Source organism: Notolepis coatsorum, assembly GCF_963971535.1.
Source record: "Notolepis coatsorum genome assembly, chromosome: 3".
In the NCBI taxonomy this organism is placed as follows: domain Eukaryota; kingdom Metazoa; phylum Chordata; class Actinopteri; order Aulopiformes; family Paralepididae; genus Notolepis; species Notolepis coatsorum.
In genome coordinates this window covers 123084747-123103250 of record NC_140167.1, presented here as the reverse complement: position 1 = coordinate 123103250, position 18504 = coordinate 123084747, and the positions used below count along the sequence as shown (strand labels likewise).

Genomic DNA, 18504 nt, shown 5'->3' with positions numbered 1-18504 from the left:
ATCCTAGGGCTTACCTACGCTTCCTTTGCAGGGTTTAGCGTATGAGTACCAGAGGCTGCCGTTCGGCTATTCTCCGGCTTCCCGCATCTTCACCAAGTGCGTGGAGACCGCACTGGGGCCTCTGAGTCATCGGGGGTTACGAAGTGTATTCTGCCCTGGACGACGTTCTGGTCCTTGGCGGTCAGGGTAGATCGTCAGGTCTCATACCAGGCAGGTGGTGGAATTCCTCACCAGCCTGGGTTTTGCTGTAGACTGGAAGTAGAGTACTCCTCTTCCCAGTCAACGGGTGGAGTACTTGGGCTTATTCTAAGCTCAAGATCTATATGGGCATCCCTCTCGGAGCGGCGGTGAGTGGGTGTTCTCGGCACGCTCAGGAGGTTCCGTCCTAGGACGGTTACGGCGCTGTCCGTGATGCGCCTGCTCGGTATGATGGCATCTGCTCATTCCGTGGTCCCTCTTGGCCTCCTCTTCCCCCGGTGAGGAGGATACAGAGGTGGTTTTCCAGTATGGAAATAGACCCGGTGAGAGGCAAGTGGAAGCGGCTAAGGTTCCCATGTCAGTACTGGGGGACCTCGCCCTCTGGGGAGGGCCTGGGGCCCTCACCAGCGGGGTCCCCATGGGCAGCAGGCTGTCACACATCACGGTCTTCACCGACGCCTCCCTCACTGGGGGGGGGGGGGGGGGGGAATGTGTCGGGCCAATGCAGTAGGGGGCAGCTGGCAAGACCATGCTGCCCGGTCTGCGCTACATTCAATGTGTTGGAATTGAAGGCAGTCCTTCTGGTCCTCAAACAGTGTTTTGATCAGGACGGACAACACGACGTCAGCGTCGTATATCGACAGACAGGGAGGAGTACGCTCCCCCCGTCTGCACCGGGCGGCGGTCGGCTGGCTATGGGCGTTTCTCCATCTGCGCAGCCTGAGGGCTCTCCACATCCCCGGCAGGGTGAATGTGGGTGCAGGTGTGATGTCGCGGGGCGGTCCTCACCCTGACGAGTGGGGATTACGTCCAGACATAGTCGGGCAGGTCTGGGACCAATTCCGTGGCCGTCCGGGATTCTGTATGCTTCCCCCCCCCCCTTACACCTGATAACTCAGCTGTTGGAGCGGGTACGTCGGGAGCGCGGGACTTGGTCCTGGTCGTGCCGGGCCGGGGCTCAGCTGTTTGGTCCCCGGCCCTGATTCAGCTCTGTGTGGCCCTGCCGTGGCCTGTTCCGTGGTCACCATGGGCCCTCTCTCAGGCACGCGGAACTCTGTTCTGCCTTCCTGTTCTGGGGAAGCCTCTAGGCTTGGCTGCTGTCACTGTGAATCTGGTGGGGATGCGTCTTGACTATTCTGTGGTTAACGCTATCCGGCGAGCGCACGCTCCGTCCTCTACCACGGCTTACGCGGGTAGGTGGCATATTTTCCAAGAGTGGTGTAGAGTGGGGGGCTTGGACCCAGTGTCCTGCCCCCTGGATGCTGTCCTTTCCTTCCTTCAGTCTATTTTGGGTAGACTGTCGGCTTCGACGGTGAGGGTATATGCCGCGGCTATATCCTCTTGTCATGTAGGGTTTGAGGGCGTTACGTTGTTCAGCCACCCTCTTGTGAAGTGTTTCCTGCTTGACGCTCGGCATCTTAAGCCGGTGGAACGTTCTCTGTCTCCGAGTTGGAACCTCCAACTGGTCCTCGGCCGGTTGTCTGAGGCCCCGTTTGAGCCTCTTGAGCAGGCGTCTTTGGAACAGCTGTCTTCAAGACTGCATTCCTGCCAGCCATCACCTCCGCTAAGCGCGTGGGTGAGCTGTGCGACTCTGAGGCCTAATCCAGTCTTCGTGCCAAAGAATATCCGGAGCTCTTTTCGCTCCAGGGATATTGTGGTTCAGGCGTTTCATCCGCCTCCTCACGCTTGTGAGTTAGAGGCGAGCCTTCACCTGTCGTGTCCCGTCCGGGCTTTGGGGGTTTACCTCAGTCAGACTCAGGACTTCAGGGCTACCGATCAGCTCTTTGTTTGTTACGGTGGCTCTCGCGCTGGTAAGGCACTGTCCAAACAGCGCCTGTCACATTGGTTGTGCGAGGGCATTGCCCTTTGCTACACGTTGGCTGGACTGGCCCCCCCTGGGGGTGTCAGGGCGCACTCCACTCGTGGAGTGGCGGCCTCTGCCCCCTTGTTAGGGGGGGCCTCGGTGGAGGACATCTGTGCTGCGGCCTCCTGGTCCTCCCCGGGTCCCTTCGTTAGGTTTTACCTCATGGACATGACTGGGGGTTCTGTCTCCCAGGCGGTTCTGAGGTTTGGGACCTCCCCTGCATCCCGCCCCTCGGTGGGTTAGCAGGGGTGTGTGGGTGTGTGCCACGGGGTGATGTGTCACACGTGGTCCCGCCTGTGCTGTGTGTTTTTAGGGGTCTCTAGTTCTCTCTTTTTTCGCACTTTGGTGGAGTTGACTGCCGCCCCCTCTTCACTAGGAAGGGCGGGGGGACGGGACTCCCCTCCCCCCTGGTGGTAGGGCTTGCGGGTCCTCAGTGGGTACATTTGTCGGGCCACGCGTCTGCTCTGCCCCATATCTCGGTATGACGAAGAGCGAGACGCGAGGCCAGTACGCTATATAACGAAAGGTTATGACTATAACCTAGTTATATGAGTACTGGCTGAGCGTCTCGCTCTTAGCGCACCCTGAGGTCCCTTGGTTGGGGTTTCTATGATGGAAACTTTTTCCCGGGGAAGGGCGAGTATACGGCGAAGAGCGAGACGCTCAGCCAGTACTCATATAACTAGGTTATAGTCATAACCTTTTGTTTGCTGGCTGGAGGAGGTAGAGGAATATGGGGGTTATGGAGCCCTGCTGTACCTGTCTTGCGGAGGGGGAAGTCGTCTCTGGAGTCGTACATGCCCAGGATGGCGTGGTTGTAGGCGGACATGCCTGACTGAGGTGGGCAACTCTGGTCCAGAGAGCTGTGCTGAGTTTTCCTACAGAAACACAACAAAACAGCCAAATGATTTTATTAGCATAATATTACTATAATAGTATAATATAACAGCAATTTTTTTTTATCAGCAATAATGATGACATATTTTAGACTAAAATAGGGTGTACAATCAACACTGAGAGGGAGAAACATCAAGAGACAGAAACACAAATACACACACACTCTGTCTGTCTGTCTGTCTGTCTGTCTGTCTGTCTGTCTGTCTGTCTGTCTGTCTGTCTGTCTGTCTGTCTGTCTGTCTGTCTGTCTGTCTGTCTGTCTGTCTGTCTGTCTGTCTGTCTGTCTGTCTGTCTGTCTGTCTGTCTGTCTGTCTGTCTGTCTGTCTGTCTGTCTGTCTGTCTGTCTGTCTGTCCCAGGGCCGGATTAACGACCGGGCCGTCGTTTATTTTTTTTGGAGGCCCCTCGTCACTAGAGGCCCTTTTTTACTTTAATTTAAAAAAAAAGTAATGTAAAAAAATGTAAGGCCCCTCGTCACTAGAGGCCTTTTGGAGGCCCCTCGTCACAAGAGGCCCCAAATTAGTATTATTCTTTTTTTAACTTTTATTTAAAAAAATGTTGGAGGCCCCTCGTCACTCGAGGCCTTTTGGAGGCCCCTCGTCACTAGAGGCCCCAAATATATATTTTTTTTTTAGGTCCCTCGTCACTAGAGGCCCCATTTTGGAGATCGATGTCATACTGTGACACTGAAATGAAAACATATTTCATCAACTAAAATATTTAGTCAACAAAAATATTTCATCAACTAAAATATACAGTACGTCACACCCTGCCGTCTGCAAGTGGCTAATCTTGAGTATTTTTTCTCCTCTTCATACGAGTTTGAGGTTTTCCGTTTGAGGTAAAAACAGCAATAAAAAGTCAAAACTTGCATCTCCACATCCCAGCCCCGACGCCTGAATACTTTTACCAACGGATTTCCAGTTCCGCGTTCGCGTTCTGCGCTCTGATTGGCCACTGACGTTTCTGGTAGCGCCAATCGTGTGACACCTCTTTCTTTCACCGGTTAAGCTTAGGCACTCTTTCGAAGTTGGTTATGGTTAGAGTTTGTCTTAGAGCAGGGCGATAGAACACCAGCCCTGATTCCATACTCTAACCTTAACCAACTTCGAAAGAGTCGCCTAAGACAGCGGTTCTCAACAGGGGTTCCGCGGCACACAGGGGTTCCGCGGAGAGCTGTCAGGGGTTCCGCAAGATGCCTGGCAATGTTCTTTAAAAATATAGAATGACAACAGTCTTATTTTGAAAATCCTATAGCGGGTCTCATGTATGCCCACGCGCAGCTCCAGCTATAATAACTAGGCTCCGAAAGCTAGCAACATTAAGGTCATTATGATACTCTTATTTTGAAAATCCGTGGTGTCGTGACTCATATCCGCTCCAGCACACAGCCAATAGGATGCATCTCAGGCAGGCTGAGCAGTGAGCAGTAGCGTCTCTCAGCTCAGCAGTAGTAGTAGCGTCTGGATCTGGAACGCGGACATTGAAACACAGCAAGGGTAGTGTTTTTGCGACCCAAAACAAATCCCTGCTGTTTTATTCCGCAACGGGTCAAATGCATATAACATGCTTTGCAATCCTTGCCATTCCTTTATGACCACGTTGTGTTTAAGACCGGAATTAATGTCCCGTTACCATAAGCTAACAACAAGCTAAAAGCCCTGTTCAGAGCGACAGAGAACAGCAGGGTGGGGACTTAGTTGGAAGGATGACTGGGGGGGGGGGGGGGGGCATTCTCCCTCTATGTGTGTGCGTTTGAAAAGATGATGAAGTCAGACTACTATATTATATTGATAGTAAATGTACTGAGGGTGGACAGACAGATTATGTTGATATTTAAACATAAAAAATACAATACATAATAAATGTATCCATGATCATCATGCAACATAAAACAATTGCAGGAACGGTTTGGGAGAGGAAGGTGTTTTAGGTTGCGTGTTCCAAAAATTTTACTTAAAGTTTAAAGCTCAAAATATCAAAACGTGGCACTTTATAGTGAACAGGCACTTTATAGTGAATCCAAATTCTTTTTGGATTACAGAAAATTATCCCTAAAGTGCTATCTGTTGCAGCTGCACTGTTTTCCATGAAAATACCATATTTGGATAAGTTTGACCATTTCTAAAAATCTGAAAATCATTATTTAATAAAACACAGAAAAGTATCACCAAGTTACTCTGGATAAAAAAAAACTTTACAGACAACATTGAGACAAAGCTTCCTGACACATCTCCATCCAAACTCTTGGAAGAACTCATTGAAATATCATCTGATACCACCTGGAGAGCTAGTTTCAGAGTGTGGTGCTGAGTACCAAGTATCTCATGATGCTGCAGTTAAGGTGTTGATACCATTCAGCCCCACATATCTGTGTGAAGCTGGCTTTTCATCCATGACAGCTCTGAAAACAAAATATAGGGCCAAGTTGAGCCTTGATGATGACATGCGTGTTGCCTTGTCAAAGATCTCCCCACGTATTGACCGTATTATTAGCCAGCAGCAGCGGACCTCGCATTGAGCTAGAAATGTCCACTGAGTGAACAAGTGCTTATTTTCTGTATTTATTTATATTTTTTGAGAAATGGTAACTTGGTGATCCTTTTCTGTATTTAAAAAAAATACATGATTTTCTGTTTTTGAGAAATTGTCAAACTTATCCAAATATGCTATTTTTATGGAGAACAGTGCAGCTGCAACAGATAGCACTTTAGTGATCCTTTTCTGTATTTAAAAAAAAAACTTTTGTCATCAGATTCAGACAACTTTATTGATCCTGCGTGGGGCAATTCATATTTGCAGATTCACCAACAAGCAACAAAGACAAACAAACAACAAAACATCTCAACGACAGCACGGCAAATAAAGAGTCATTGTATCATCATTGTAGCAAAAAAGACAGGACCGGGAAAGTCTTTATCGTATGTAGGGGTGCCCTGGAATATTTTATTGAACACAGGGGTGCCTTGGCAGCAGAAAGGTTGAGAACCCCTGGCCTAAGAAACGTCAGTCAATATTTCTATTGTATTTTTTTTCTTTTATACATACATACATACATACATACATACATACATACATACATACATACATACATACATACATACATACATACATACATACATACATACATACATACATACAGCCCCACCCCCACCTAATAGACAGTCCCCTCCCCACCGTATGTATATATTCTCTCCCCACCGTATGTATATTTCTCTCCCACCCACCCACCCCCTCCTAATGTACAGTCCCCTCCCCATCATATGTATATACTCTCTGTCAGGATCTATGGGTAACAGTACTGTATATTTGCATATCATATATGTCACAAATGTAACAGTACTATATACCTGTATGTCATGTATGTCCCTATGCCATAAATGTCATGATGTCATATATGTTGTGCATGTCATACATGTCACTATGAATTGAAAATGGGGGACCCTGATGTAAACAAGACAAACGTCTTTCTCTGGTCTGCATCCCCTTAACAATTGTGTGTATTGAGCCGTACTGTATTATATTTGTACCCATTCTGCAATCTGTTAAATACAATTTTCATTAATTCATTAATTCACAGACAGTAACACAGGACAAAAACACATTTCAACCCCCTCCCTTCCCTAATTATAATTTAAATTTACATTCACGTAAAAGTAAGCTTACTATTCTAATATTATATTCTTGTCTCCAAAGTGTGTGCATGTTTTTTTTCTTCCTGAGGATGGCGCCATCCCCCCATCTAAACATGATGTGTTTATTTTCTCTTCTTGATTGATTGATTGAAAACTTTATTAACAGATTGTAGAATGGGTACAGTACAGTACAGTACAGTACAGCTCAATAATTGTTAAGGGGATGCAGACCAGAGAAAGACTTTCGTCTTGTTTACATCAGGGTCCCCCATTTTCAATTCATCATAACATATATGACATACATGACATACAGATAGACAGTACTGCTACATCTATACATTTATGACATACCAGATTTGCAAATACAGTAATGTTTGTGATACGAAAAGAGTCCAGAAAAGAGAGTATATACATTTGACGTAGAAACTGTACATTGGAGGAGGTTGGTTAGGTGGGGTGGGGTTGGGGGGGTGGGGGGGACTGTACATTGGAGGTGGTTCGGTGGGTGTGAGGGGTGGGTGGGTGGGGGACACTGTACAACTGTACAAGCAAAACTGTACATTGGAATATTGACAAAACCATACTTGGTCATTTACTGTACATTGGAGGGGGTTGTGTTAGGACATTTACAGGGGCCAGTTTCGAATTGCAGTCTCCCGTAGGTGTTCTTTGAGAGTGTTTTTGAAAGTGGGTAGTGATTCACATTCCTTTACAGCTATGGGTAGGGCGTTCCACATTGATGTGGCATAATTGTGAAACGTGTTTAGTCCCTTGTTTGAGCCGAATCTGGGTTTAACATGATTTGTGGAGCTCCCTCTGGTGTTGTGATCGTGGTATTCACTGTCCTTTGGGAAGTATTTTGACATGTACATGGGTACCTTGGTCGTGTAGTGTATCTTGTAGACCAGGCCCATTGCAAGTTGCTGTACTCTGTCGTCTACTCTAAGCCATCCTAGGTTGTCAAAGTGGGCAGGGGTGATCAAAGTCCTTTTAGCATGGCCCTCAGAGCCCACCACTTTTAAATATTCGATATATTTTTTAAAGTGACATATAAAAACGCCACTGTGCGTGCGTGCACATGTATGTGTGTGTGGGGGGGCCTCCACAAGAATGTGGCCCAGGGGCCTCTGAAGTCTTAATCTGGCCTTGGTCTGTCCCCCCCCAACACACACACACACACACACACACGTTGCTTTCGTGCAGATGTTTGGGTTACAAGTCAACATTTTGCATGCCATCTCAGAGTACGCACAATGCATCAAGCTTGCCAACAGGGTCAATGACCTTTTACCGAATGATCTCCAACTCCCTATTCCCTCATTGGAATGCTTGGATTATTAGCACCCTCTAGCAGCAGTGCGTAAATAATGAATGAGGCTACGTAGCTAAATTGGCAATTCTAAAAAAAAAGAAACGACCTAGATATTTTCGTGTCATCAATCAGGTGCTTCTCAGCTCGAGGACATCAAACTTCAAAAGGACAAAGGGGACGGGAGGACACCAATTAATTCAAAGCTTTTAATAGTTCAAACACAAACTGAAATGTTAGTTTGTTTGCAAGCTGTGAATTAATCAGTGTGCTCCAGCCCTTTGTCCTTTTGATATAATAATGACCCTCAGAGGCTGAATTATTAGGTGAAATTTTTTTGGAAAACTTTTGTTGTCCGTCTCCCTCTAGCCCAGGCTCAGTCTGGTTTTTTGTTAGACTAGACTAGAAGTCTTTATTTGTCATGCAGTTTTAACACACACGCGAGATGGGCGACCCACAGGAACACACACACACATGCACGGAGTTGCCGATGAAAAGCCGGGAGCAGATAGGGCGTCAACGTGAGCCGCGCCCCGGGGACCAATCCAAGTGCTCCTGTCCGTCTTCGTCAAGGATGCCACAGCGTTAGCGATCTGTTGTGCATGTTTTTCCATTGGGTTTATCTTATCGGGGGGAAACCCTTGCGAGCACGGGGAGAACATGCAAACTCCACACAGAAAGGCCTGGGAGTACCTGGCATCATGGAAACCTTCTTGCTGTGAGGCAACAGTGTTAACCACTACACCACCGTGCCGCGACATCGGTCATAGTGTGTGTGTGTGTGTGTGTATGTGTGTGTGTATGTGTGTGTGTGTGTGTGTGTGTGTGTGTGTGTGTGTGTGTGTGTGTGTGTGTGTGTGTGTGTGTGTGTGTGTGTGTGTGTGTGTGTCTGTGTGTGTGTGTGTGTGTGTGTGTGTGTGTGTGTGTGTGTGTGTGTGTGTGTGTGTGTGTGTGTGTGTGTGTGTGTGTGTGTGTGTGTGTGTGTGTGTGTGTGTGTGTGTGTGTGTGTGTGTGTGTGTGTGTGTGTGTGTGATGGCTGCATTGGAGACAGGCAACAGCACATATGTGACAGACTGTTTTGATTGCTCACATTCTCTCAAGTGAGCTGCCTTGGAACTAACGTAGTTGTAGTTCTGATAATTATAGATAAAGATGGCTTTGTTATCAGAGATAACATTAGCTTAATTTGGTTAATACTGTAATGTTCAGGCATGGCAACTGTTGTGAAGGGCCAGATTAAACCGAATATATATATTTATTTATATATATATATTTAATTGTATTTGTATATTCTCTAATATTCCCTGATATCCCTTGTATATTCCTTGTACAATATGCATTGAATATCCATTCTAGCCTACTGAACATCCCATAATAGTCTCCATTCTACTATTGGTCGAGACCTTGGTGCCAGGCTGCCATACCCCCCAGACCCAGTTCAAACGTACCGCTCAACATGTACGAACAAGTCCTAGTTCCGCGTAGGAATCTGGCTACCGCACCACTAATGGGACTATTTGTTCATAGTGCGTATATATACTGCGCTACTAAAGTAGGACTTCCTTTTCAGTCCAGTTTCTTACCCTCCAATAGAGTCACAGACGTAAAGCCTCCCCGCGACGCCACGTGTGGGAGTAAGGCCAAGTTCGGCTTACCATCGGTATTGAGACATCGTGTATATTAATATTTGAATAGTCATATTTGGCACTATATCGTCGAGTTGGACGTAGTCTATTAAGCTAATAATAGTCTGTTAATATATAGTGCTTCGTGCGGTGAGAATACTACCGTAGTCAGTACCCCATCGTTTCGGGCAGAGAACTGGCTGCTTAACCAAGATGATCGACCCCATGTGAGATTGCACCCGAGGAGCCCCAGAGCCGACGAGCGAGTGGACCTGTATACCGGATTATTCTACCGACGACAGCCCGCCTTCCCAGGCACGGATTATGCTTTGTATACGTTGATTATTCCATGGATAAAGACCCCCGACACTGCCGTGTGTTGGAACCCCCCCCCCCCTGGAGAGGACGCAAGGTGAGGAGACGCTCTGCAAGACGAGGTCGCTTCACGTCTCTCCTCCGTGGACCGGAGGACGCCGGCCCACAAAGAGTCCATCTGCTTTCATCTGTGGTCCAAGGATCGCCGGCGCATTGAACGGCACTACAGTGGGTTCACCTGGGATACCCTTGGCCGGATGAGGCAGCCGGATTCTACCCCCCCCCCTTCCTACTCCTGTCGGCTTACAAGCGACCGGATTAACCCCCCCTAGTGTATCCAGTATATAATCATTAAAGTATCATTGCTTTTATTCCTTAACTATTCCAGGTCGTATATGTACCACCTGCGCCTTCAGAGATTGGACATTCTCTATTGATATACCGACGAATACTCTTGCCATAAAAGTGCATACTAATTCCATTCATAAATGTGATTGATTTGATTAAGTGCTTGCTCTACACACCATCGCTGTGTAGAAATAAAGACCTATTTCTAATTCGTACATTTGTGTTGGATCCGTTTCATCTACGTGACAGTGTTCATCATAATATATTTATGCCGAGTACTGGGTGGCCGAATATTAAGTACAAAGGTAGTGGTAGTAAGTATCATATCTAGTAATACAGTCAGGGAATTGTACCCCTCAGTTACAATTGGTCCTTCGAGCCGGAGGGTAATTAGTGTAATATTAATATAGTGTTATTAATATTGAAATGGCCTATGATGAACACTCCACGAAACGATCCTCCTAACCAACGCCCGCAGCGCGAACGACGGCTCCCTCAGTAGAGGCTTAGAGGCTTACGCTGTCAGTCAACAACCTAGTCTTCTACTAACAGTAAACGCGGTAAAACTAGAAAGTAAAAGTATGTCTAACCCCAACGCCCAGACTACCCCGACCATAGAGGCCCCTACGGGTTCTAATGTAACTGACCAAGTTCACGGTGGGGACCAGTGGGAACCAGACATGACTTCACACCCCGCCAGTACTGAAGAAGTAGTCCCCGATGAGTCCCGGGAGGAATACAACGCTACCGAGAGAGAACTCGGCACGGAAGAAGACGGGGAGAGCACCGTGGAGATAGAGCTCCAAGGCTCCGCAAGGAGTACCCCGAGGGAAGGCTCCCCTATACAACCGCCTTCCCCCAGCGAGGCAGAGAGGACCCTACAGCAGGCCTTCCTCATCAGCCTGAACGCCGCTGCTGAACGCGACCGACTGCAGATCCAGCAGCGGAGCGAAGAAGAGCATATACGTCTAGAAATAAGACGCATTCAGAGAGAAGAGAATGTGGCCCGAGACCGAGCAGACAGCCAGCGAGCAGCTGCTGGTGCTCTACGGGACGCAGAGCGCGACAGACAGCAAGCGCAACTAATAGAACAGCTGATCAGACGGACAACACCCTCTCCCTCCGCCAGAGGCTCCAGGAACTCGTCTAGACACACCTCCAGGGCGGCATCCCCTAGCCGAGTAAACAACCCTGAACTTGACCAACAGACGAGGTCTATACCCCCCACAGACCACCTCCCCCCACCGGTCCAAGCGAGACCTAGCAACCGGGAAGGAGCAGCATATCCTGTGGAGAGGCTAAACCAGAGACTACAAGCACTGGATGACCTAACTGAAGACGAAGAGGAAGAGGAGGAGAACCACGCCCGACGACAGCACAGTACTCTACCGGACCAGGAGGTCCGGTACAGCCCAGGCTATACTCCCGCGGAGCTGCGCTACAGACCCCCGACTCTATACACGGGTGAGCACGACGCACGACCCGCACCGAGGAACAGCACCTGGACAAGCGGGCCATGGTACACTGCCAGTACCAGCCCATACCAAGGAGCGGGAGGAGACTCGCCTAGGAGGCCTCTCCCCCAACGCTCGCCGATGTATCCACAGTCAGCGTCATACATTGGCACGCCTATGGTACCCGACTTCACCCAAGAGAACCGGGCCCAGTATACAGAACTCCGCATGTGTCTGGAGACCATGTTGGTGGATGTATTGGATGAACGCCACAAATACGCCATCCTACTGAAGCACTTAAAGGTACCCCGCGCACATAATATAGCGCTCGCCTACGCGACTTCCACCACCCCATACACAGCAGCGCTGGTAGCATTGGACCAGAGGTATGGGCGCATATGGGATTACGTGATCCAGGAGATCCGACACATCGACCGCTTACCCCCAGCAATAGACAATCGAGCACTGGACGACCTGTCCATCAGAGTGCAGTCCCTGGTAGGGATGTTGGGAGCGCAGAGAGAGAAGGGGAGGCATGAACTTTACGCCAACTCAAATGTGGAAAGGATCTTGGAGAAGCTGCCGCCCGCTCGACAGGAGCGTTTTAGGCGGCAGAGAGACCACCAAGACCCGAATGGCCCCGAACCGAACCTCCTCGATCTAGCAGACTTCCTGGCGAGAGAAGTCAGCAGCCTACGGCTAGATACATTCGGACGGAGCACCCCTGGCTCCAGAGAAGGAACCAGACGACTAAATGATGGAAGAAGATCGGTGACTGTGATGCACCAATCGGAGTCAGTACCGAGCAGCAGGAGCCACAGTACCCCCTCCAGAACGGAGAAGTGGAAGATAGTGTGCCCCTACTGTGAGAAAGAACACTGGCTAGCGCAATGTGACTCCTTCCCCAAGCTGAACGCGGAGGAAGCAAGTCAATGGATAAAGTCCAACAAGCGCTGTTTTCGGTGTGCGCGCTCACACATGGCAGCCGAATGCCGCTTAAAGAAAAGGTGCACCAAGTGCGATGGAGCCCATCTGGACATACTTCACGACAGTAACAGACGGCGCCCTTCACCCGCACCATCCAGCAGCAAAGCGAGCGTCATGTACATCGATCCCGCCAGCAGCAGTGGAGCCCGAGTACTCCTAAAAGTAGTGCGTGTGGCACTAAGCTACCAGAATAAAGTCCTGGACACTTACGCCGTCCTCGATGACGGGTCAGAGAAGACCCTGCTGCTCGCCTCCGCTGCGGCCCAGCTAGGGCTGCGGGGAAGCGAAACCCAAATGACAATTCGGACAATAAGACGAGATTTGAAGACGATAAAGGGCGAGAATGTCTCATTCTCTATCGCAGCAAGCGGCCAGCCTGAGCGACGGTACCAGATTACAGACGCTTTCACCAGCCAAGAAATAGGACTGTCGCGGTACACATACCCCGTCGCCAAGCTGATGGAGAAATATGCACATCTGCGCAAGTTACCGATCCCGCTCATAGACAATGCTATGCCGACCCTGTTGATAGGCTCCGACCATGCAGACCTCATTGTCCCGATAGACCGGGTTCATACCGGACCCCGAGGCTGTCCTGCAGCAGTCGAGACCCGTTTGGGATGGACTCTCCAAGGCCCGCTCGCCAAATCTCTCAACCGAAGTACAGCCACTAGATGTCTCCACTCCCGAGTCACAGAGGGAGAAACCGCACTCCTGCAACACGTAGAGCGGTTATGGACCTTGGAACAAATGCCCTTTAAGAACGGAAAGAAAGACATTCGCTCTAAAGATGACATTTACGCCATTCACCTCCTCGAGACAGGGACCAAGAGAGTCCCGGTCAACGGCGTGTTGAGATACGCCACGCCACTCCTGCGGCGAGAAGGAATGCCTACTTTCCACGCCAAGACAGACGCCACAGAATGGTACCTGCTGAACACGGAGCGGCGCTTAGCCAAGAACCCCGCCCAAGAGAGTGTATACCGCGCTGAGATTGAGAAGCTCATCACAGCGGGACACGTCACAAAGATGGACATTAAAGAGGCTGACCAGACCACTGAATTGTGGTACGTGCCTCACCACAAGGTCCATCACAACGGTAAAGACCGCATAGTATTTAACTGCAGCTACCAGATCGGATCCCAAAATCTGAATAAATAGTTACTGCCCGGTCCCACACTCGGCCCCTCCCTACTCGGCGTTCTACTCCGCTTCCGCCAGGAAAAGGTGGCCATCAGCGGGGACATTAAAGGAATGTTCCTGCAGGTGAGATTAGTAGAGGAGGACAAGCCCCTGTTACGGTTCCTATGGAGAGAGAAGCCAGGAGATGAGCACCCAGCCATCTACCAATGGGAAGTCCTCCCCTTCGGAACGACGTGCAGCCCCTGCTGTGCTACATTTGCACTACAGAAACATGTAGCAGAGGACCCAGCAGCGGACGAAGAGGTCCGACACAGCGTAAAGAACAGCTTCTACGTAGACAACTGTCTACAAAGCCTTTCAACCCAGGAAGAAGCCGAGGCTCTCCTGATTAAACTCTGCGCCTCATTGATCAAAGGCGGCTTTGATCTCAGGCAGTGGGCCAGCAGCGATCCGCAAGTACTGCGCAGCCTCTCCTCCGAGGACAAGGCAGCCAGCAGCCTGGATGGCTACAATCCCGGGAGAAGCCCAGGAGATGACCCTGGGATTGGTGTGGCGATTCAAAACAGATTCGCTTCACTACAGACACAAGCCCCTGACTACGGAGCAGGGAAGGCCGGCGGCGGCGCCGACCACCAGACGGAGTGTGTACACAACACTCGCCCGACAATATGACCCGCTAGGATGTATTCTACCGTACACCACCAGGGCAAAAATGATTGTACGAGCATTGTGGGACAAGGACCAGGGCTGGGACGACCCCATTCCCGCACACCTTGCATCCACCTGGAGAGAGTGGGAGATGGAGCTCCACTCACTCCCAGGCGTTAATATGCGCCGAAGCTACTTCCCACCCACGGTGAGGCCAGAGACATGTAAAATGGACTTACACGTCTTCAGTGACGCCTCAGAGGTCGCATACGGATCAGTAGCCTACTTGCGGGCCCAAGAAAAGGGGGGAGAGATCTACACAGCATTTGTCCTCGCCCGCTCGAGAATAGCCCCACGCAAGCAACAATCTATCCCACGTCTAGAGCTCTGCGCAGCCCTAGCCGGAGCGCACCTAGCCACGCTCATCCAACGTGAGCTCACCATACCGGTGTCTAGAACAATCCTGTGGTCAGATTCCACGACAGTACTCGCCTGGATCAAATCGGACTCATGCAAGTACAAAGTCTTCGTGGGAGTCAGAGTCACCGAGATTCAAGACTTAACCGAAGAGTTAACCGGATAAACAGAGTGGCGCTACGTTGATACAAAACAGAACCCAGCTGACGTCATCACCCGGGGGATGCCCCTGGATGACCTCACCCGTCACAATGCTTACAGTGACGGCCCCGCATTCCTAAGACTCCCGGAAGGACAGTGGCCCATGCCTATCCCGAGGGAAGCAAGTCCAGAGGAGGTGGAAAATAAGAAGCCTGTGTTCTGTGGATTGAGCACTGTTATCTACCCAGTTACCCCCAACACACTCCTGATGGGGCGGCTAGATCCTGCATTACCCCAGACCATGTACCGGCCTGAAGAAGCAAACGGCCGACGAATGTGGAGGTACAGCCAAGTATTAGCCGACAAGTTTTGGAGCAGTTTCCTACTGCACTACCTACCGTCTCTACAGACCCGCCAGAAGTGGGTAAAGGAGAGAGACAATTTGACAGAAGGAACAGTCGTCATGATTATTGATCAATCACTGCCCAGAGCTATGTGGCCGGCCGGCCGCGTAAGCAAAGTGATCACCGGTGCCGACGGCAAGGTCCGAGCAGCTGAAGTGCTTGTCCAGGGTCGCACTTACACCCGTCCCGTGGCGAGGCTCATAGAACTGCCCCGACTCCCAGACACAATCGATGATGACCATGACCCTATAACCCTATGACTTTGTGAAGTTGACTGACTCCTACAGCAAACCCTTATGTGTAAATAGACAACGCGATTAATCTGTCTCTGTTTAACTGATTAGGTCTGGGACCAATCAGGGGGTGGCTGTTGTGAAGGGCCAGATTAAACCGAATATATATATTTATTTATATATATTTAATTGTATTTGTATATTCTCTAATATTCCCTGATATCCCTTGTATATTCCTTGTACAATATGCATTGAATATCCATTCTAGCCTACTGAACATCCCATAATAGTCTCCATTCTACTATTGGTCGAGACCTTGGTGCCAGGCTGCCATACCCCCCAGACCCAGTTCAAACGTACCGCTCAACATGTACGAACAAGTCCTAGTTCCGCGTAGGAATCTGGCTACCGCACCACTAATGGGACTATTTGTTCATAGTGCGTATATATACTGCGCTACTAAAGTAGGACTTCCTTTTCAGTCCAGTTTCTTACCCTCCAATAGAGTCACAGACGTAAAGCCTCCCCGCGACGCCACGTGTGGGAGTAAGGCCAAGTTCGGCTTACCATCGGTATTGAGACATCGTGTATATTAATATTTGAATAGTCATATTTGGCACTATATCGTCGAGTTGGACGTAGTCTATTAAGCTAATAATAGTCTGTTAATATATAGTGCTTCGTGCGGTGAGAATACTACCGTAGTCAGTACCCCATCGTTTCGGGCAGAGAACTGGCTGCTTAACCAGGATGATCGACCCCATGTGAGATTGCACCCGAGGAGCCCCAGAGCCGACGAGCGAGTGGACCTGTATACCGGATTATTCTACCGATGACAGCCCGCCTTCCCAGGCACGGATTATGCTTTGTATACGTTGATTATTCCATGGATAAAGACCCCCGACACTGCCGTGTGTTGGAACCCCCCCCCCCTGGAGAGGACGCAAGGTGAGGAGACGCTCTGCAAGACGAGGTCGCTTCACGTCTCTCCTCCGTGGACCGGAGGACGCCGGCCCACAAAGAGTCCATCTGCTTTCATCTGTGGTCCAAGGATCGCCGGCGCATTGAACGGCACTACAGTGGGTTCACCTGGGATACCCTTGGCCGGATGAGGCAGCCGGATTCTACCCCCCCCCCCTTCCTACTCCTGTCGGCTTACAAGCGACCGGATTAACCCCCCCTAGTGTATCCAGTATATAATCATTAAAGTATCATTGCTTTTATTCCTTAACTATTCCAGGTCGTATATGTACCACCTGCGCCTTCAGAGATTGGACATTCTCTATTGATATACCGACGAATACTCTTGCCATAAAAGTGCATACTAATTCCATTCATAAATGTGATTGATTTGATTAAGTGCTTGCTCTACACACCATCGCTGTGTAGAAATAAAGACCTATTTCTAATTCGTACATTTGTGTTGGATCCGTTTCATCTACGTGACAGTGTTCATCATAATATATTTATGCCGAGTACTGGGTGGCCGAATATTAAGTACAAAGGTAGTGGTAGTAAGTATCATATCTAGTAATACAGTCAGGGAATTGTACCCCTCAGTTACAGAAACTAAAAACGGAAGAAAGCAGTTAACGGAATTGAAGTAGCCCCGGGCAAAATCTCCAATAAACCCACAGAAATTAGCGATGCTTTTAGAAACTATTACAGGGACTTATACACTGCACAACCTAGCGGGGACAGCACAGCAATAGACTCCTTTCTTTCCAAACTTGATCTCCCAAGCTTGTCTGTCGAGGATAGTGAGTTTATGAGCAAACCATTTTCAATTTGCGAAGTAACAGCGACCATTAACTTCTACCGTCAAATAAATCTCCTGGGGAGGATGGTTTCCCCCCAGAGTTCTACAAGGAATTTCAAGACCTCTTAATCCCTCCCTTAATGGAAGTCCTTCAATTAGCTAGAGAAGAAAAACAATTTCCTGAGACGTTCTCTCGGGCCATTATATCAGTTATTCACAAGACGGGGAAGGACCCTTTAAAGTGCGCCTCCTACAGGCCAATCTCGCTCCTAAATACAGACTATAAACTTGTAACTAAGATGACATCCAAAAGATTAGAAACATTCCTTCACCGCCTTGTTAATTCCGATCAGACTGGCTTTATAATTAACAGACATTCCTCTAACAATCTTAGACGCTTTTTTAATATTATCCATTTCGCACACAAAACAAGATTCCCAGCATTGCTCTCTCCCTCGACGCCGAAAAGGCCTTTGACCGGTTGGAATGGCCCTATCTCTTCAAAGTCCTTGAAACATTTGGTTTTGACGCTCAATTTGTCGACTTGATCAAATCACTCTATGGCTCCCCCAACACTAGGATTGCGGTCAATGAGACTACCTCAGATTATTTCTCCATACATAGAGGTAACCGACAGGGCTGCGCTCTTAGCCCCGCCTTATTTACGCTCGCCCTAGAACCCCTAGCAGAAGCAATCAGAATAGACACTAAAATAACGGGCTTCGAAATTGGACCGAACACACATAAAATCTCGCTCTTTGCCGACGATATTCTTCTCTTTTTAACAAACGCGGAAAGCTCCCTCTCACGTTTAGTCGAACTGTTGGACTTATATAGCTCCTTTTCCGGATATAAAATTAACCTTGACAAAAGTGAAATACTGCCCTTATCAGATTCTATTAAAGACACCATTCAACATAACTTCCCTTTTAAATGGTCACCAAATGGTATAAGATACTTGGGTATACTAATAGATAAGGAGATGGGGAATCTATATAAGCTCAATCTGTTAAGACAGTTACAAATCCTAGGGGAGGACTTGGAAAAATGGATGAACCTCCCTCTCACCTTACTAGGCCGAATTAATGCTATAAAAATGAATGTCCTGCCAAAGTTTCTTTATATATTT

The 18504-nt window shown here is 48.9% G+C and overlaps 1 protein-coding gene across 1 annotated transcript in view; it reads right to left on the bottom strand.

The window, feature by feature from the left end:
* LOC311225988 (histone deacetylase 4-like) overlaps positions 1–18504 on the bottom strand; it is a gene marked incomplete at both ends in the record, with an annotated part of 163140 nt that overhangs the window by 76830 nt on the left and 67806 nt on the right. The window contains 1 exon segment of the mRNA XM_084311370.1: positions 2822–2940. Coding sequence (XP_084167496.1) covers positions 2822–2940 — 119 coding nt within the window.